The sequence below is a fragment of the Odontesthes bonariensis genome, chromosome 20 (assembly GCF_027942865.1).
Source record: "Odontesthes bonariensis isolate fOdoBon6 chromosome 20, fOdoBon6.hap1, whole genome shotgun sequence".
In the NCBI taxonomy this organism is placed as follows: Eukaryota; Metazoa; Chordata; class Actinopteri; order Atheriniformes; family Atherinopsidae; genus Odontesthes; species Odontesthes bonariensis.
The window spans coordinates 8,711,295-8,733,596 of NC_134525.1; the positions used below are offsets into that span (position 1 = coordinate 8,711,295).

General features: G+C 41.0%; 1 protein-coding gene across 2 annotated transcripts in view; it reads left to right on the plus strand.

The window, feature by feature from the left end:
* The window catches only part of gpr158a (G protein-coupled receptor 158a), a 94,285-nt gene that overhangs the window by 42,777 nt on the left and 29,206 nt on the right, over nucleotides 1-22,302 (plus strand). For both annotated transcript variants that reach the window (XM_075452432.1, XM_075452431.1), the window contains exons 3-5: nucleotides 471-573; nucleotides 4,338-4,564; nucleotides 7,678-7,746. In XM_075452432.1, the coding sequence (XP_075308547.1) occupies nucleotides 471-573; nucleotides 4,338-4,564; nucleotides 7,678-7,746 (399 nt within the window). The remainder of the gene's footprint in view (nucleotides 1-470; nucleotides 574-4,337; nucleotides 4,565-7,677; nucleotides 7,747-22,302) is intronic.

The following is a 22,302-nucleotide window of genomic DNA, read 5'->3' on the forward strand; positions in this document are numbered from 1 at the left end:
CGGACGTGTGAAAATAAGTCTGTTACGAGGTACGAGGGAGAGCTCAAGAGTGAGGGGACAAAGGGACCTGAATGTGTTGAAACAAGATGGAATCTGGTTATTCTGTAATCAGGCAAATAAGTCTGTTCTCAAATGAGCTATTCATCATATCCTCTAATGTGGCAAACAACACACAAAGTCTGCAGACGCTGACGCCCCTCGTGTTCGTCTCAGCAGTCCTCATTCAGTCTCCTATCAGACTTTCGATCAAATGGAGGAGGCCTCACTAATTTAATGTTGGGTCAGATAAGGAGTGGACTCTCACAGCTTGAATGATTAGACCCACGTCCCTCAGTCCAGCTCCATGAATTTCCTCCACAGGCTTTATTTCTGGTTTGGTTTGACTTTTTCAGTCAGTTTTCAGTCTCATTTCAAGGCGATTTTTTTGTCTGTGTGGTTGATGTTTGCTGTACATGTTCTTCCGTTCGCAGTGTTTGCCGCTCCGTGGTCACGGTTTTGTCTTGGACAAATACAAGTGCCACTGCAAGAAAGGATTCCACCATCCCAACAGAGTACCTGTCGATGGCTTTTCAAGTAAGTCATCACAAATATTCTTTGTACAAGGGAAAGTCAGACGAAAAATAGACGACAGATGTTTGTTTTTTTCTCTCTAAGCTCTGATAATAATTGATAGCTCTGCATTAAACATTTGTGTTTTGTTTTGCTGCTTCCACAACTCCAAATTGGTATTTATCTCAACACTTTTTGGTGAAAATGTATTTCTTAACACATAAAGTCAAAATCACATCATCCGACTCTTGTATTTCCTCAGTTTGAAGCCACTTTAAAATGCTCAGTTGTGCTTTTACTCCTGTTTTACAAATCAAAATGAGCTTAAATATGATTTTTCTTTGGAATCTTTGTTACTTTTTTACATTAATTTGATGCAACTGACTCGTTTATAGCTATACATAATCTATAAAGTTTTACTTGAGAACTAATTGGAAGTAGTTTTGCAGAAAAAGCTCATTTCTTAGGGCCTCTTCATAAAAGTTGTACTTCATAACAAGCTGTTTGCAAGAACCATGTCTGCCCTGTCTGGAAACTAAAGTAGCCGCTCTGCCTTGGGAGGCTAATCTGGTTCAAGATGGGAAATATCTTTTTAATGATACTTACTTTCTCCAGTTTATTTTGTCTGCTGTGCGTTAATTAAAAAAAGACCTTTGCAAACACAGAGCCCCAGTGGTTTTCATCTGCCCTCTATCCTTTTCTCTGCCATAGCTTTTATTTTAGCCCACTTTCTCTCCGGCCTCATCCCACTCAGACTTCATTCCAGCATGTTCTTCTGCGTCTGTCTTATTGCACCCATTATTCTATCTTAAACACCTTGTTTTATACACAGAAAAGAGCTGCCCTGGCCCTCTTGTGCACACAAATTTGTTGCACTCTGTATGAAAGCTCGTTGTATGTGTGCTTGTCTTTTCTAGCACAACAACAGAGAGGAAAAGCAAGCCTGTTAGCGAGGCGTAGTGCTGCAGTGTGGTCCACCATGGGGCCAATAACAAGCCTGTTAATCCACAAGGGGACATCCTTGATACTCCTTTGCAATGGAAATCATTGCAACTCACTTTCTTTTGTCTCCAAATGATCTTCAACTGTGGATCCTGCACATGAATATAAGAGAGAAGCTATCGGAGCAAAACTGTCACTCAAACGTAGCAACAACAAACCAATGAGAATGAGCTAAATGTGACTCATTGCTACGGAGATGAGTAGCTCTTTTAGAAGGGATCAATGGTGTGCAGTCATAGCTTTGAAAAATAGGCTGGTTTCTTTTTAAAGGCGAAATCCCTGCAAATCTCTGAGACAATGGCTGTTTCCAATAAAGCCTCTAAAAGCTCCATAAGTCCAAAATGTGTTATCTATCCAGCCATATGGGTCTCTGTCAAGGGATTTCTATACGAACCAATATCCAGTCCACTTCCTTCTTTATGTCCCCTGCTTTCTTGAGGTTTACTTTAGTTTGCCCTGGGAATATTTTTCTCCCAGAAGCTTTTTCTTCTTCCTATTTTTACATTTTCTTTCAGGATCTTCTGTTACAGTCATAGCACATTTTCACATTCTCGCTGTCCAGGTTCTTCCTGTTTTGGCTCTAAAAGATCTCCCCTTTCGAAACATTTATATGACCGGATTTCTGCTTTATTTCTTGAATACATTTATGTTGACCACCTTGGCTCTTGCTTCAGAAAGCATAGACTCCCATCTTTGCTAAGACCAAGTCTCTGTGTGCTCTTTATGGGGCAGCCCTGTAGGATATGCCACTAACTGAACATGGTGCAGTGTGTTGACTTTTCATGTTCACACATATAGATCCATCTCTCCTGTGTTGACACAATGTCGATGACTCCTTGTAAGGTCAAAGAAGAAAAATAGTATTTATATAGCTTTAGTCTGCCATAGAAGAATAATCATTAGCTCTCATATCTTGCTTTATCCTCACTAAATTCTAGTTAATTGTTAAACTAAATGTGAATTAACATCCTGTAAAAAAAAAGAAAAAGAGGTCCCCATCTTCTAAAACCAGTTTAATCTTGTTAAAAAGTTATAATTCTCCGACTGGGGATTTCTGCAGAGCACCAACTGCAGCCGCAGAAAGGTGAGACCTGACGTGCAAGGTTTATGGCTTTGAAAGAAGGAAATCAGACTAATGTTACCCAGTTATGTTAAGATTAGGACTGGGCGAGTTAACTCGTTAATTATTTAACGCCCATAAAAAATTTATTGCGCATTAGTGCTGGTTTTATTATTTATTTTATTATTGTAAAAGTCTGTTGCTCACAGTCTTTTATTTTGTAAAAGTCTGTTGCTGTCTGCTGCGGAACCGGAAAAGAAAGTAATCGGTGGATCCACCAAACATGGAGAAGGGTACGGAACTTTTACTCGGCCATTTTCATTTTAAAGTTCTTCCAGACGGCGGAGTCGACAGAACCAAAGTCATCTGTAAACACTGCCAAGTTGAGTCTTCTCAGCGTAGTAGTTCCAGTCTAAAATATCACTTAAAGGCAAAACACACAACTGTTAGCAGCAAGTCATTCAAGGAAACAGACAGTGGAGCGAGGCTTCTACATAAAAACTACAGAAAGATGCTGATGTTAAAAGTGTGTTTGCACAACAAATGTTATGGCACTTTCATTCATATGGCAGTACATTTAAAATAAAACTAAATGCTAAAAGCTATACACTACTTTTGGATTCATTTTTGGATTTTGCGTACAAATGCGATTAATCGGGAAATCAGTAATTAGATTAAAAATTTTAATTGTTGCCCAGCCCTGGTTAATATACATGAAGGTAGATTCAGTTTATTTGGAGACAGTGGGTTTTCCCTTTATTGTCCCACAATGGGGAAATTCACATTGTTACCGCAGCAAGAAAGATCCTTAGCCCAGGAGAAAGATAAAGATAAAGAACAGCAGGTAGCATCAGCAATAGCAGCAGCTGTACACGGGCTAGTGAATTGTACAGTGTAATAGTGGTTATTGCACATTAATTATTGCACATTTAATCTTATTTCACAGTATTTGAGTGATTGTTAAGCAGTCTGACAACAGCAGGAAGGAAGGACCTACAACATCTCTCCTTCACACACTTGGGCTGAAGGAGCTGCTTGGTGCACTGATGGTGTCCTGCATGGGGTGGGAGACATTGTCCATCACTGATGATAGTTTTGTTATAATCTTCCTCTCTCCCACCACCTGCACTGAGTCAAGGGGGCAACCCAAGACAGAGCTGGCCTTCTTTATTAATAAGTAGAAAATCTGATGCTGTTCCCAGCATTTATGTTTAGTTTGATAATCGTGCTCCTCCACCCACTGAGCCCTCCGAACTTCAAACAAGTTGCAAACTTCCAAAGGTCGCTTGCAAAATGTGATGCAGTTAATCTGTGACTTTTTCACAAAATGTGGCGTCAGTGTGTTCCTCTATAGTGTTATTTTTGTGACCGCTGGCACAGAAAAAAGCATCAATTAGTAATGGCCAAATCCAAATCCCCTAAAGGTTATGTACCTGCGGTCATCTATATGCCATGGCTCCTTGATCTCCAACAGTAAAGTGCAATGACCCTACTGACAAGAATGAAAAAGGTAGGGTTAAGGGCAGAAATTTTGAGGTTTTTGTGATTATTTCACATGTTGCTGTGATATTGGTTTTGTTTTTGGGGGGTATTACCTAAACACATTAACCCAAGTACGAAATAATGATCTCTGTGGATGACCGATTAGGCTTTTCTGTCTTACATGGAGAACATGGCACATTTTCATATCTCATTCATTAAAAATCTAAATTATTTTGTTGTACAGGGACGGGCAGAAAGGGAAAAGTTGCAGACAGCGGCCCCAATGCAGACGAGGGCTCCTCCAGCGACTGCCTGCCATGCCAGCAGGGTTGTGCCTACTGTAAGGACGACACCCCCTGTGTGGCACACCAGGACGGAGTGCTGCGCTTAGCCGCGCTCTCCTTCCAGTGCTTCTGCATGCTAATTGTCTTCATTAGCATGGTACTCATATACCACTTTCGAAGGAATAAGGTGAGCATTTATACTCTTGACTTACATTCCCTTTTGGTATATTGGTTGTGTTTCCTATGATACGTGAGCCTGTGATATAGCCTCGAAAGTGAACATTTATTAAAAACAGATCACACAAGTGAATCAGGACTTTTGTCTCTTTCCAGAAAAAAGTAAATGTTTGGAAAGTTATCTGTGGATAAGTGAGAACTACAGTAATTAATACCATTACTGCAACATCACATCAGCTACATGTTTGATGTCTGCTGAGCCATATGGCCATCAAAGCCCTCTGGGTGAATAAACTAGTAAATCCATATGTGGGTGGTCACAATAAAGCTTTGAAATCCTTTCAAACAGCCTTGACGCCTCAGATCAATTTAAAATCAGCAGCTTGGATGTTGACCAGTGTATGGAAATTAGATCACAAAAGCCTGTTTACTCATATTTCAACATCGGGCAGCTTCCTCTTTCATATTCACTACCCCGGTATTTGATTCATAATTATCACATGTTTATTGTGAAACGTGGCAGTGAGATGTTAAAGTTGGCACCTTGCAGACAATGCTGTGTTGCTAACAATATAGGGAGCCATTAATCAAGCAAAGACACTGGACAGCATGGAGTCAGTGGATATACAGCGTGTCTCATGTATCGTGGTGTCAGCAAAAGCCTTGTGCTGAGTTACAGAACCGCTGAGCTCAATTTAAATGGAGAGTTGATGTAGCAGTTTACTTTTATCAACCATTGTCATACAAGGCATTCCTCCCCTCAATTAAGCAGATAGAAGTCTCAGAGTTGGCAGGTTATTGTCACATTAACCTTGTCAAACCAAACTTTGGAGTTTCCTTCTCACATGGAATATGAGCTTATCTGTGTTGCACATTTTTTATGTGTCATCTGGTGAACAGAGACAGGACCTCTGCTTCCTTTTGTGTGTATTTTTAAATGGGTGGCACAGCTGTCTTCTGCTCCCTGAAAGCCCCCTCAAGCATCTTGTCAATTAGAGGACGATAAGTTGCTAAATATCTTACACAAGAGGTGCACAGAAAGCGCCTGAAATAGTGGAGCCAGCCATAAAAAAGGCCTTGAGGGAGGAGCTTTTACCATACTTTGTTCTTTTTCATGCAACAAAGAAGAACGAGAAAGAAAGCACCCCCTCCTGTTTTTTAAATCCATGTTTTAGACCTCCTGCATTACAGCCACCTGCCCAGAAAATATGTAAAATGTAAATTGCAGATTTGAAAATGTGTTAAACCCAACAGTGCAAAGACAAAATATTTATTTTTGAAAATCCAGATGGTAGCGACACAAATTTGAAAAGATATGACACGCTAACTGTGTTTCATTACTTGGGGTTAGGGGGATAGATGATTTAAATCTTATAAACTGAAAAATAAAACAATAAGAGAAGATAGAACGCTGATATTTTTTATGTAAATGCTGTTTTTAAATCTAATTTTTGTAGAAAAAGCGATGGTTAGTGTTTCACTCCACTGAGTATGTAAAGAGTTGACAATTCTGGCTAATATCAGACTGATTATGTTGTTTTATTATAAATAAATTGGGTGAAACTGCATGATCTAACAGTTCAGTTCATCAGTGTCAGTTTGGGGATTTCATCCTCCACACTAAAAGTCAGAGAATACTAAGAAACAACTAGTCAACAAGAAAGAAGAATGAAAAACAATCAGTTAACACGATTAATCTCTGCATTCATGAAGACCCAGAAACTCTGCTGTCTTTGAGCTTCTTTCAGTTAAATTCAAAACACTCACAAGTCTGGTCAATTCTGCTGTCTTTGAGCTTTTTTCAGTCAAATTCAAATCATTCACAAATCTGGTCAATTCTGCTGTCTTTGAGCTTTTTTCAGTCAAATTCAAATCATTCACAAGTCTGGTCAATTCTGCTGTCTTTGAGCTTTTTTCAGTCAAATTCAAATCATTCACAAGTCTGGTCAATTCTGCTGTCTTTGAGCTTTTTTCAGCCAAATTCAAGTTATTCACAAGTCTGGTAAATTACATTTAACATGGTGTCCCAACTTCTCAGGGCCTTAGCTTCTATGACAAACTTTGAGCCAAAGAAGAAAACCCATCTTGTGCTCTAATGAATCAAAATCTGAAAATCTTCTTGGGAGTCATAAATTAAACATCTCAAGGGCTTAAAGAAAAGAGGGGCCGTCAGGTTTATCAGTGCAGTTTAAAAAACAGCATCTGGCATACCGATTGTTATCATCACTGTTAATGATAAACTACAACGGTACAACTACAGCAACCAATTTAAGTGTACTGACACCTAGCAGGGCGTCATTCCTGCTCCATCTCCTGCTGCTTACCGGCATGAACAGCAGCATGAGTAACATTCGCTAATGTTGTTGATTTTTTTGGCATAGAATGAAATCATCAGCTGAGAAGCTCCACTCCTGCTAAATAAAAGGCTGTTGAACACCATTGTTTGTGTTTTCTTTCCGATACTGACCAAATCACGTCTATTTTGGGGTCGTTAGATTGCCCTAATTTGGCAGTTAGGGCAATCCTCCAGTTGATTTAATAAATTTACACTGTGCGACAACCCTCGAATTGTCTTAGCTCATTAATGATACCAACGTTGCACTTATTATTTGCAATCAAATAAGTGCACTATTTTTGTGTATAGTGACTGTGATTCATTGCCCAACTCTGCAGTTACTTAGCCTTTTTTAAACATTTCAGCTCATTAGTTTGGTGTTTTGGACTTTACGGCTCTGTTTTCATCTCAGAGCTTTCATCATCAGTCATGTTTTCCAGCTGCAGCAGGAGGAGGCCGCTTTTAGGAAAATAACACTGTAGATAACCCTACTGTTAAACCTCTCTGTCCTGCACTGAATTTCAAGAAAAAAAATTAACCCTTTAGACTTTAGGGAGAATTATGCTGCACAAATAATTATCTCAGGACTTTGCAAGCCCAAGCTAAGCTAAGTGAAAGTTTAATGTTCAACAGGAAGCCACAAATCCCACTAAACAAAAGCTGGTGTTGCTCAGACAGTATGCCATGTGCTGGGTTATCCCTCATTTTGCAAGTGGTCAGAAATACACATGTTTTAATAACACATACATAAGAAGTTGAATGACTGTTGCATCTTCCTGTTTTGGCAGAGTATCAGAGCATCAGGTCTCGTCCTGCTGGAGGCCATCCTCTGTGGGGCTCTGCTTCTCTACTTTCCGGTAAGTCTTGCGACTGTGTGCTGATAACACAAATGTTTGCTTTGACTGAAGGCCGGCACTCAGCTTGACCTTGAGTTCACACGGAATCAGAATCAGAGATCAGAACAAAGTTTTAATCTCTGCGGCAGCATCTCAGAGCAGCCTCGGTCCATAAATCATCTTCTGGTGTTTGACGCCTGGATGGAGCTGTGATGAGCAGGTTTCTCATGCCAAACATCCCGGAGCTTGTCTTTTTATGGCCTCCTGTTAACTGTACACAGAGCTGGCCAATGAACCCAGCAACCTGTCACCATCTGTTTAGCCGCCTCACATCACTTAGACCTGCACATTGATAAAAAAGATTACATTTTAGGGACTTTTTTTGTCCTTTTACCTCAATTAGTTTCTTTTCACTGTTTTTTTAAATGATCATTATTACACTGCTGAGTACTAAGGTCTTTAATTCATGATGTAAATTCCTTATTTAATCACAAAGCTTTTGCTACAGCCCGCCAGCATGCGATGAGCTACTGAACTACTGAACTCCTTCACTCGCTTTGATAGTCAGTGTTGGATCATTTTTCATGCCAAAACATCTAAATCTGTATTTTGTAGCTTTTCTTTTCTTTTTGCTTTTCTTCATTAACCAAAGGAAGCAGCTAAATACATTCATCCTTGTATAAACTTAATAAATTGATGTATTGACGAAAGAATCATGAGATGAATCAAAGATGGAAACGATGATTACCTGCAGCCGGACTAAAACGCAGGAAGACCAGAGTGACCAAACAGACAAGAATGCATAAATACGCACTCATGAAACTTTTTGGATCTCATTGTCTTTAGAAGTTCTACATTATGACAGTGTTAGGTCTAAAATATACTTTGATTTAAACCTCACGCTCACGTTTGCAACCACCTCCGTCGGCGTAATTGTTCACATACTTTCCAGTGAAGTATGCCTGTTACTGTGAGATTCCACTGGGCAGCACTTCAGCAAACAAAGGCTGCACAAAACTTCCAGATTCGCAGGTTGTATGAACACAGGAAGTGGATTAATATTTGTTGGTGGGACGATCGTTGTTGCTGTTGGATATCTGGGCACATTTTCCCCGACACTGCCTCCACCAGTCACCTCCACATTTAATCTTCTGTATGTGCAGCTGCAGGCAGAAAAGTATACAGACAATGACTGAAGTAAAATCCAATTTCACAAGAAAAAATGTGTACATTTACGACAGTTTCCTTCCACATTCCCTAACTGTGATGCAGCTTTTGTTGTGCTTGTGTTGCTGTCTGTTTTTGATGTCAGTTGACTCAAACAGAAACACCTGTATGGAGGAAGGAGGTTTTTGGCAAATTTCCCCTACGACTCACAGTTCCTTACCGTTCTTTTTTGCCCTCACCTGCTGATGGTTAGGCTCAAAGAAGTACGCGTTAGCTGGGTTTCCATTCACTAGTAAAGCAAATCTAAAGTTCTCTTTTGAAAAGCTACAAATAGATCAACGCAAATGTTACGCCCCCAGCTCTCTAGGGCAAAAGGGGAGGTAACATAAAGGAATATAAAAAACAAAGATTCAGAAAAGTAACCATGATTTAATCGACAAAATTAAACATTGGACAAACCAACTCTTAATGTTCCCAAATCTGATTTAACAACCAAAATTAAGAAGGATCTAACAAAAGAAAACTCAAAAGTTCACACAAAGTGCTCTCTCTCAACAACCAAGTAGACACAGACAATGTCTCAAAGTGCCTACAAACAAATGTCACAAATGAGCTGCGCACCAGGGGCCAGCTGCCACCACAGAGTCTTTTCAGCTGCCCCCTGAACACCAGGTTTAAATGTCCTTGGCTGGCTCCAGGATTGGTGCAGCTGTGTGGAATGGACCAATCCCGGACAGCCGCTGAAACAAAAAAACAGAACAGCAGACCATGGGGCGTAACAGCGACTCAGCTTTAAAGGGGAACTCCGGGGCATTTGAAGCGTGTTTCCATTGCTAGAGGTTGTCAAATACTGCTAGTAGGACACAGAGAGGTCCAGATCTGTGCTCCCTGTGTGGAGATCGCTCTGTCCGCACAGGATGTCATGCGAGGCTAATACGTGGTGGCTAAGGGGCAAGCGCTAACCCTTCCACGTAAAACAACAACTTGCACACTGCAGAAACGTCACACCACTTTATAAACCATCCGACAATGAAGTCACAAGCCTTACCATCAAAACCATATGCATGGTTCTCACATTACTGGCATGGGGACGTTACAAAACAACTTTATAAACAGCATGTAACTCACCGGCTGGTTGTAGGCTCGCGCATGTGAAAGCCCAAAAGAGTCGATGGACGATAATCTCATATACGAAACAATTATTTTCTCTAGAAAAACTGCGTTCAAGTATTTAAAACATTACAACAATATTACTGGGAATGTATTGTTGTAATGTTTTAAATACTTGAACGCAGTTTTTCTTGAGAAGATCATTGTTTTGTATATGGGATTATCGTCCATCGACTCTTTTGGGCTTTCACATGCGCGAGCCTACAACCAGCCGGTGAGTTACATGCTGTTTATAAAGTTGTTTTGTAACGTCCCCATGCCAGTAATGTGAGAACCATGCATATGGTTTTGATGGTAAGGCTTGTGACTTCATTGTCGGATGGTTTATAAAGTGGTGTGACGTTTCTGCAGTGTGCAAGTTCTTGTTTTACGTGGAAGGGTTAGCGCTTGCCCCTTAGCCACCACGTATTAGCCTCGCATGACACGCTGTGCGGACAGAGCGATCTCCACACAGGGAGCGCAGATTTGCACCTGTCTGTGTCCTACTATCAGTATTTGACAACCTCTAGCAATGGAAACACGCTTCAAATGCCCCGGAGTTCCGCTTTAATGTGTTTTGTCACCAGAGGAAAGCAGTATAGTCTATGTTGCTACTAGTGGAGTTATTTCAGTAGAAGAAGTAGTCGCTCTAACTTAGTAGAAGAACAACCACGATGGCCATCCAAAAGAGGAAAATGGAGAAAGCTCTTCTTCAGGAATCACTTTAATCTCTGGGAGAACCTCTATATTATATCATATGTGGGAAAACGTTGGTCAGTCACCTGCCGGCTCAGGTGATGAGTGTGTTCTGCTGGAACAAACAATCTTTGACATACTAGAGGAAGGTTTTTCTATTTCTTTAGTATCCATTCACCTTCACACTATACCAATACTAACTGGTTGTGGTTCCCACCATGTCTTGCAGTCACTGTCCAACACAGAACAACTTCTTGCTTTTGAACCGTTATCTCCCACTTTCTCTTCCTGGTTCCTGTCATGCGTTTACTGGTGAAACTGGACTGTTTCTGTGATCGTTTTGGATCAGTTTCTTTTCAGATTGGTTCCATTGGGAATATTTACAGAAGCTGCAGACTTCATGACAGACTGAGGCTTTATAAACACGAACTGGACGAACGTAAAGTGTAATAGAGCAGAACTGTGTAATCTACATCAGTGAAAATCAATTCAGTTTGATCGGTGACATTTTTTTCCCCACCTTCTGTGGCACCTCATTATTTCTGCAGGTGATTACACTCCGGTCACCACCCACACAACCATCGATTTACCTGAAACAACCATTATGTCCTTTTTGGCGCTTTGGGAATTAGATAATTGCAATTTAGTTGCAATCACGCAGAGCTATATGCTTCACGAAGCAGTACAAAATAAACATAATTAAAGCCAGCTGATTTAGAGTCGGCTAATCAATGCAATTTGCTGCAACAAGGTCCTAGAAAGTAGGACCTTTGAAATTTGCCGAATGAAAACGAGCCTGGGAGCCAGGTTATTGCTTAGTGAATGAATGAACAGCAGATGATATTCCTGTATCCAGCTGGTGTGGTGATGGCAGCCAGAGCTAAAAATAGAAGGCTTGTGAAAAGATTGCGCTTTACTTTGTGGGTTATTTCAGAGCTGTGAAATAAATGCAGTGGAATTCAGTTTGATCGTTCTGCTCCGTAATACAGGAATGATCATTGTGAATGTGACTGTTCTTGCTTTGATAATGTAATATCTTGGCTCGATCGTGTGAAAACGGCATCTCCCCGCGTTTTCACTGTGCAACACACACGAGATTGATGTGCACCCTGATGGATTTGCATGTCTTCCTTGTGAATCCCACACAAGCTGAGGCTGCGAGGTGAGACGCTTCTAAATATAGATTCAGAAATATCCCGCTGCCGCTGCTTTTATTCTAAATAATTCCACTGTTATTAAGCAGCGGGACATGCATCCGGCTCCCATGGCACTCTGCTTTGTGAAGTAATGCAATTCTTTCCCCCCTTTTCTCTTTCTCTCTGTCACATATAATAACTTCAGCCCCCCCCCCCCCCTGCTTTGAAATTAAACGGGCGGAGGGAGGAACAGGCGGTGCAGAAGGAGATATGGAAAATCATGACAGAGCCTAAGCCAGTGATTTCCATCTGGTTATGCAGATGAAAGAGGGGGAGAGCATTCACACTTTTGTGATTCAGAATGTGATACCTGGATGAACCTGTCAGTGCTGTGTCTTTTTGTGGCTTTTAGGAAGGCTTCTGGTGAGACTGGTGAGAGATTGAGGTGAGGTAACAGCATTTGGATTACAATAGCTTTTTGTTGTTTCAGATGCCATCAGTTCTTTCAATCAAGTCCAACCTCATGGATCCACAGCTTGTAAAACCACTTTGAGCTACAATAACTTAGAATTAAGTCATTATTTTCAGTATGAAGCATCAGTCTCTTATCTTGTTGTTGAGGAATTTTTGCCGAGTCTTTATTGAAACGTTGCTTCAGCTCATTGAGCTTTGCAGCTTTGGTTTCTGCACAGCTCTCTGAAGGTCCCACCACAGCATTTCAGTCAGGCTGAGGTCTGGACTTTGACTGGACCATCGCAACACCTCGATTCTTTTCTTTTTCACACATTCTGCTGTAGATCTGCTGCTGTGTTTGGGATCTTTGTCCTGTTGATGAGCCAGTTTCAGCCCAGCTTTAGCTGTCAGACAGACGGCCTCACATCTGACTCTAGAACACTTTGGTGTCCAGAGGAGTTCATGGTGGACTCAATGACTGCAAGGTGCCCAGGTCCTGTGGCTGCAGAACAAGCCCAGATCATCAGCCCTCCACCACCGTGCTTGACAGCTGGTGTGAGGTGTTTGTGCTGATATGCTGTGTTTGGTTTCCTCCAAACGTGCTGCTGTGCATTATGAGCACATCTCCACTTTGGTCTGGTCTGTCCAAAGGACATTGTTCCAGAAGTCTTGTGGTTTGTTCAGATGCAGCTTTGCAAACCTGAGCTGTGCTGCCATGTTCTTTTTAGAGAAAACAGGACTGACAGCATAAATAGTGGAACATATTTGGGGTCTTGAATAGCAGTTGAAATACTCCAGTATTTGTAAAGAATTAAGTAAAAAAATACTGGTACAACTGTAGATCAATACAACTCTGTGAGTTCCTCTAATCGACGGGCACCATTGAACAGTCAGATCCTCAATGAATGAGCTCATTTTGAACACAAATAGCTGGAAAGCTACAGTGCCCAACGCAGACAGAGAAATTGCAGCCGTGGCTCAGGTGAGAAAATGGCCGTCCATCAAATGGAAGGTTGCTGGTTGCTTTGATCTACCTACATTACCTCCTCTGGGTTCCTCACCTGTAAGATGTTTGGATAAAATCTGCATAGATATAAAAGAAAGTATAACCGTTTGATAGCTTAATCTACACCAAAAAATCATAGTTGTTTGTAATGAATATGATAAAAACGGGACATTGAATAAACACACTCACATCAGTTCATGCTCTAAAGCAAGAGGCAAACATTACATCTCATCTGAAATGGATATACATGTAGGGTTAAGGAAATCTCGCAGATACATGATGTTTAAAATGCACGGTAATATGTAGGTTTCTTAATTGCATGTAAACACACCCTGTGAGGCTCATCCGAGCATCTGTTTACGCACCAGTGCAGTTTGCCCCAGAGATTGCTTGAAGTGATCATCTCCTCCTGCATTATCCCTCCTGTGTGACATGTCACACCTTCTGCTCTGCTGTTTACACATCAAAAAGCATCAATGCACATGTGAAAGCAGCATTTTACTGTTTAGTATTTGGTGCTTCTTGTCGATAAGATTTTCCCTGCACTTAATTTTACAGTTTCATTGTATAATATACTCATTTAATGATATATTATTTGGAAGATCGAACTAAGAATGCCTTGTATTCTAATGAGAAAGCAACACTGAAGGTACAAATTTGAGACTCTGAGACTAAACCGATTGATTATGGCTTAAATAGAGTGACACTAAATGCTGTTGGACCCCACTGATGGGAGGTTTTTGCGATGCTTTAATGCCGACAGCTTTTCTATCCACTGTTTTTATGCACTTCTTCAATTTATATCCAAATTCATTGCACAAATCTTAAAAACAAAAAGTAATTCCAACTTGTGGATTTGGATTGCATCATTCTACAATGGATAGAATGATGCAATCCCCCCTGGTAGTAAACTGAGCTACATTATTTGGGAAACTACACCTTAATGGTTGCTAACAGACGCAGTGCCACACTTCTTCAGCTAAGCAGTTCTGTTTTTCTAGCTGAGCAGAGGACTTGATGAGAGTCCTTGTCTTTCCACCTGTTCAGTCTCAAAACTGTCCTAAGGCCAAGCCGGACCAAGGTGCCACCTCGGCCCGGATCGGGGCAGACCGACAGGGGGCTAATGAGAAACAGTATGACCAGAAGATAATGTAACCTGACCTGACAGGCCATGAAACACAGTCTGCCAGCTCTACTCTGCCTTCTATCCAAACTGCTCTGACACTTTCAGTTTGACTTAAGTAGATCTGAAGAGTTGTTGTAAGCACTCGCAGCCCTCCCTTCATACATTCTCCTTCTGATAAATCCTGAGGATTCTCTCAAAACATACAGCCACTAAGTCAAGGGACTGCACTACTGCAGCTGAGGGCTTCTTCTTTCAACTTGAGCAGAGGTCTAGAAAGTATCAGATACTGGAAACAAAAAACAAGATGGGAACATCACATTCAGGCTGTCTCCTTTGTTCAGTACGTCTCTTCGTGTCCAAGAAAACGGGAATATCTCTCAGGATCTAGCAAGTGATGAAGAGGAAGGGGAGTTGTGGGAGGCGGGTGAGACTTGGCTCCAGTCTTGCCTGCACAGAGGCCAAGCTGGATGTAATTTACACTCAGCCCACCTCAGGGAGCAGCAGGAGCAGAAGAAACCATTACCTTCCTCCAGAAAGCTGCCCTTCCCATGTGGCAGGGAGTGTCAGCTTTCATATAAAAATGGATCCATTGCTATTACAACACCCCACTTCTCCCACTGGCGTTCAGTCTGTCTCACCCACACTGAAGGCGTTCAGAAAAAGGAAGGATGACCACAAAAAGCGGGGGGCCTGGGCAAACCGGATGGCTGTGATTTTTTTCATATCAAAACATTAAAAGCCGCACAAAAGACTTTGTTGTGACAGAATGATTCCCGAGGCGGCAGCATCCCATTCTCCTCTCAGATGGAGTCAGACACAATAAAAGGCTGGGAGTAATTTTTGAATAAATTGTGGTGACAAAAGGCTGCAATTCAGCACTGTCTGTTCTTTTAACTTGTACTCGCTAATGTGTCGGGCTTTTTTTTGGCTTTCGCTGTTTTTCACAATAGAAAATGTTTGCGTTAATGACAACGGATAACTATAAACGTCGCTCTTTATCGGATGACGTAAAGACACATCTCTCAAGCACCTTCAGAGCAGCTCTTGCAACATGATGATCTTGATGTTTGACATCTCACAACATCAATCATGATGCCGGCGCGGGACATCGCGCTAAATGACAATGACCACGTTTGACAGCATTTACCGGCTGTGGCGGTGGGGGAGGTGTTAGCCTCCATGGAGAAGACCACGAGTTCAACATTTTCCATTGTCCTTTTCCCCTTCACTTGCACTCACAGATAGTTTGGATTGGATTAAGCTGCATGGTTACGGTTAAAAATACTAGGGCTGGGGGAGTTAACTCATTATTATCACGTTAATGCAGTAATTATTTAACGCCGATAAATGTTTTATCGCGCATTAACGCATGTTTTAGTTATTTTTTTTATTTATTTATTTTTTTTTATTTAAAAAAAATAAACATTTTTGGGGGGGCTTTTGTTCCTTTAATGGAAAGTTCAGAGAGACAGGAAGCAGGGGGCAGAGAGAGGGGGAACAACACGCAGCACAGGGCCGTCCAATGCGGGACTCGAACCGGGGCCAGCTGCAGCGAGGACTGTACCCTCTGTACATGGGGCGCCTGCTCAACCCACTACGCCACAAACCACCCGTTTTATAGGCTTTTATTTAGTAAAAGTCTGTTGCTGTCTGCTGCGGAACTGGAAAAGAAAGTAATTGGCGGATCCACCAAACATGGAGAAGGGTACGGAACGTTTACTCGGCCATTTTCATTTTAAAGTTCGAGTCGACAGAACCAAAGTCATCTGTAAACACTGCCAAGTTGAATTGTCTTCTCAACGTAGTAGTTCCAGTCTAAAATATCACTTAAAGGAAAAACACACAACTGATAGCAGCAAGTCATTCAAGGAAACAGACAGTGGAGCGAGGCTTCTACATAAAAACTACATAAAAATGCTGATGTTAAAGTGTGTTTGCACAACAAATGTTATGTCACTTTCAGTCATATGGCAGCACATTTAAAATAAAACTAAATGCTAAAAGCTATACACTACTTTTGGATTCATTTTTGGATTTTGCGTACAAATGCAATTAATCGTGATTAATCAGGGAAATCATGTGATTAATTAGATTAAAAATTTTAATCGTTGCCCAGCCCTAAAAATAACATAAATTGCCAAATTATCATAAAATAGGCTAGTTATAAGCTGCCATGTCACATGGTTTGTGAGCAAATATTATCCATTTTCAGGTGATTCTGGGCTCAGAATTCAGATGTATGAGATGAAGAAGTAGCCTGAAACAAAGGTATCTACAAGGGTATCAAAGCTTTTGAAATAAAACTAATTGACCCATTAATGTTAATTATTACTCATTAAGTAATTTAAAAACAGGACAGAACGGTTTATTATCTACAGGATTGCTGCTATAACAAAGCAGACCACAGGGCGGTAGTTTTACCTCTCATGAGAGCGCTATATTCATTTCATGGCATCAAAATAAAGGTCTTAGGTAATCAATATCCTGCGGGACCCACAGGAAATGGGATCTGCCGTGCGCTCACACATTTGCATTTTTATTGTCTGCACATCACAGCTTGATTACACGCTGATGTCTCTCCTCTGCTAACTGCATCATTCTGATAAAGAATCCGCCCACTTTTCCTTTTTTTAGAAGTTATATTTGCTGAATATCTCCTTCTTGTCCTACGGTGTGGGAGCCAATTATCTAAAGTGTCCGAGCATGAAATGATTTGTGATCCTCTGTGGCGTTTGGGTTTTCTACCATCTGCACCTGAAGCCTTTGGGGACTGTTTGAGTTTTGATGACAATAGTTAGGCACTACTCCTGGCTCTGTTTACTGGTTAATTACTGGACTAAACTCGGCTCCAGTTGAGGTCAAAGTAACTGTACTGTGTTGCACTTTCAGTGTGTTTCAAACCTGCCACAGTACAGTTACATTTAAAAGCTTCAGTACATAAAAAACCTTTCAAAATGTTTTGAATGGCCAATATTATTCTGGAGATGAGAGACACATGTTTGTTTTTTTTTTTTAAGTACATACTCATAATTCCAGGCTGAAGGGGCTGTTACGCACCCAGCTCTCTAGGGGAAAAGGGGAGGTAACATAAAGGAAAATAATTAATTAATGGACAAAATTAAACATTGGACCAACCAACTCTTAAAGTTCCCAAATCTGAATTAACAACCAAAATTAAGAAGGATCTAAGAAAATAAAACTCAAAAGTTCACACAAAGTGCTCTCTCAACAACCTAGTAAATGTAAATGTACTTTATTCATACAGCCCTTTACAGACAATCCTTACGGTGTACCAAAGTGCTTTACAGCAGGTAATAAATAAAGAGAAGAATAAGTAAAAACAAATAAAAACAATAAAAGAACAGTGAAAGCAATAAAATACAACAAAATAAAATAAGATAAAATAAGATTAAAGTGTCATCATACTACTGGGTATTAGAAGCAATCCTAAATAAGTCGGTTTTTAGCCTACATTTGAAGAGGCCCAGGTCAGAAATAGACACAGACAATATCTCAAAGTGCACATATATCAGCACATATATCCTACATTGGATATTTAGCCAATGTGTGGCTATATAACATGAGTGAGGACGCTCACATTGAATTTCATGCAGTTTTTGCTTAAATACATGGATGAAAACACGTGTTGGTTGTTATTAACGTATGACCATGTGCCACTTAAACCTTCAGTTTCAAACTTTTACATTTAAGACGTAGATGCTCAGTGTGTCGATGAATAAATCTCGTAGATTTCTAATTAGAGGCAGGTAAAGAAACTGAAGAAAGAAAGAGAGGAAGGAGGAACAAGCTCCGATAGTCATGGTCTACGTTCTGAGGAATTACACCTGATATCTGCTCCCAGAGCCAATACTGATCTGGGAAAAGTGACATTTGAATATGCCGGTTCCTTTGCTTGGAATCAGCTTCAGAACCATTTGAATTGAACTCATTCTGAAAAGACCTGAACGTTGTTTTCCCAGATTCAGTAATTCACAATAAAAGCGGAAGGTTTAACAACTCAAGCGAACAGTTTTAATTTCCCAGAGATCTCAGGTTTTCAACAAGGCCCCGAACTGAACTTTTCACCGTTAATTAAAGAAGGAAATCTGCACACTTGGTTGAAGGATGATCACCTGGTTCCAGTTTATATCATTCGATTCCACTACATCCTAAGGTCTACAGAAAGTGCTCCTTTGGCCAAACTTTGAAGTGGATCAAAACAATCTGCATCCAAAGAAAAGGTTCTCTTATGATGCTCACAATCTTTGAAACTGTGTGAAAGGATGGTGGAAGCACAACAAACCTCCAGCTAGCGTAGAGGTCGATCGGCGTTCTCTGGAAAACCGCCGCTCGTACCGCAGCTGGCCGGCTTGCGTCAATGACAACGGGGCCACTGAATCTGTGTGTGGAGCCAGCTGGTGGAGGCTGAAACGAGAGCTGATTAGCTGCAAAAGATAACCACAAATTAAGTGACTGAGTGTTGATTCAGTGAGTTAGCGTGTAAGCGAATGAATCTTTCTCTTTTACCAGCACCGTTATTTCACAGTTCAAGATAAATCATTGGAATCGTGTTAATTTGAATGAGGTTTACTGAAGCTGTTGTTGTTCTCTGCCCTGCAGTATTTTCCCGTTTAATCACTGTTGTTTAAAGAAGCTGTTTGGTTGTGCGGCTGAATGTCACCTTCTCTCTCTTTTCACACATGCTCCCTTTCTTTTTTGTGTCTAAATGCATGTCTTCTTCTTTTTTTAATACCCTGATACAACACCATGAAAATATTCTGCCATAAATTCTCACATGTTAAAAGACAGAATACATCACAGCAATGCCACACAGCTTCACAATTTCCTGGACTGATAAAGTGTTGGATGAGCTGAGCACTGAATCCTCTAATGTAAAAGTCTTTTGGCAGAGAGACAGGACAACAGTGTTTGAAGGAGAGGCCAAAATCCAGAAGCAGCGTGCAAAAATTAAGAGCACCATCACTGCTTTTAGAGGAAATAAGAGTGGAAGCAGCAGCCAGGTGCTGTCAATCAAGTGCACTTGATTAATTGATCATTATGTGTGAGCACCTCTATAAAAGCAGATGTTTTGTCAGTTTGCTGGTCTGGAGCATTCAGGTGTGTGTTAACACGATGCCAAGGAGGAAAGACATCAGCAATTGTTGCTGCCCATCAATCTGGGAGGAATGTAAGGTCATTTCCAAACTATCTGGAGTCCATCATTCTGCAGAGAGAAAGATTATTCACAAGTGGAAGACATTCAAGAAAGTTGTCGATCTTCCCAGAGGTGGATGTTCCAGCAAGTTCATCCCAAGGTCAAAAACCCAAGAGCTACATCTCAGACTCTGCAGGCCTCAGTTAGCATGTTAAAGGTTAAAGTTCATGACAGCACAGTTAGAAAAAGACTGAACAAGTATGGCTTGTTTGGAAGGGTTGCAGGAGAAAGCCTCCTCTCTAAAAAGAAGAGGAGAAGAAACACAATTACATAAAGTTAAGTCATGGAGTGGACGTAGTTATTCACATAACTTAGTTATTCATAATGAATAATGACTCCTTTATTCAACAAACACAAAGTCTGAATTCTTCTTCCTACGACAGGTAAGGGAGAGGTTTGTCCAGGGCACAAGGTCAGTAATGAATAATTGAATACTTTTAAAGAACTGAGGCCTATTCCGGAGGATAAAACAAGCCACAGAAGAGTGCCTCTGTCAGCACTCAGCCATCCAGCCATCCAGCACTTTTACACTTTTCTTACTCTTACAAAAAAAAACCAAAACTCATCTGAAGTATCAGGAGGTAAGAGGGCTGCACTCCGCTGGAACACACCGGAACAAGGGTGGGGGTGTTGGCTTGAGATTAGTTGATAATTGTCTCCTCAATATTGATGTCCATTAGATTTGTACACGGAACCAAGAGCCTCTCACGTGCACCGTCGCATGCACGTACACACATTCAAGGATAGCATTTGATCCCTTTAGCTTCCCCTCAGCACTGAATCCAGATGCCCAGCACTTAGCATCGATTATTAATGGAAGGTTTCAGAAGCAAAGGAGGGCAGAAACTGATCTTACTCTTTATGTGCGCTGGCGTTAAGAGAAACCTGTCAGAGGATCAGGGCTAGACGCTTCCCAGAAACCCCCCCACTGATGGAAAGTGCACCGCCAGAAGGACCTGGGTGATGAGATCTCAGGGTCAAGGGAAAATGCTTATTTTTGCTCTAATATATCAGTTTTGGTCAGAGAATCGGTGAAGACACCAGGGGCTGGAGAAACACCTTGTTGTCTCAGAAGGGAACAAACCAATTTGTTTTCCAGTGAGTGATCTTTAACCCTTAAGGATTCTATGTCCGTGTCGGCGTTTATTTGATTTTTCGGCAACTGAACCATGATCGGAAATTATTTTCACATCAATTTAAAGATGTAAAAGAGATTTGTTTTTAGCTTATTATCAGCAGCAGCGTGCACCGCCTTCTCTGACTCCTAAGAGTTAAAGAGCCAAACTTTTAACTTGCAAAAACAAATCTATGCAGAAACTACACAATTTCACGGCATCAGCGTCCCCTCATCCGATTCAAATCCCTAAACCCTCATCTGGTTTCCAGCTGTACGTCATGTTTAGAAGAAACAGATCTCAGTGCAACCCGGAGTCATAGTGACGCTTGCAGATAGATGCTCACATCAGGGTGATGACATTTAGGGGGTCCTGGGCACACACATATTAGCCTCCGACTCATCCTAAGGACCTACAGAAAAGACACAAGATGAGTCGTGGCCATAAAAATAGGATTTGTAGTTTTGTTTGTTTATTTTATCTCATTTTGTTCATTCTGCATCTCTTTATGTTTGTTTTGTTGCCTGATTTTGGTTGTATTTTCTTTTCCTTTTGCATGTTTTGGATCTGGATTGCACGGTGGTGTGGTGTGTAGCACCGTTGCCACAACAAGAGGGTTCCTGGTTCAAATCCCAGCTGGGGCCTTTCTGTGGGGAGTTTGTATGTTCTCCCTGTTTGCTTCCTCCTGTCGTATGTTGCTCATTTTGTGTCCTGCGTTTTGTTTTTTGGTGTTGATTTTACATCATTTCTTCTTATGTTTCGTGCCATATTTGATCTGATTTTGATAGTTTTACATCTTGTTGTTGTCTTTCTGTGACCAAAGTTTTAGTTGTTTTGTTTCTCTGATCATTCAGTGTTATAGTTTGCATCGTTCTGTGTTTATTTTGTGTCTCAATCAACGTTTTCTCAATCTATTTACATCCATTCCACGTCTCTTTATTTCACATTTCATCAAGAATGGTTTGTTTCTCAAAATCTTTCTGCAATCATATTTATTTGTGGTCCTTGGGATCATTTGCATTCCTTTATTGCCGTTTAGTTTGAGTGGAGATTCAGTTTCTTCTCCCTTTGTGTTTCTTTGATTACATCTCCTGTGTCTCATTTTTTGATGTTTTGTGTTTCTTTCTGGGGTGTCTATATTCCTGGCAAAAAAAGGGTTCTCCTGACAATCTTGGCTCCTCCACAGAGACAAGAGATGAGTAATGACCATCATGCAAGATTATGCTCCAATTCTCCACCAAACAAAGGTTTTTGCGTGATACAACAACTTTACCAAAGCTCTCTGGCTCTGTTTGTGGATGAACCTTGAAAAGCCAAATATAAAACTAGCCCGTTGTTGCAGTGGAATTAACCAGCAGGTGAGATCGCACCATTAAAACAAAAGCTCCGACCGCTAAATATTTAAAACTTTTTTTCATGACTCCTCATTCGGAGCCGGTGCTAGAGGGAGAAACCTCCTCCTGGTCACAATTAACACCAGCCTTAAACCGGCATGTGATCGAGATCCAGCTGCT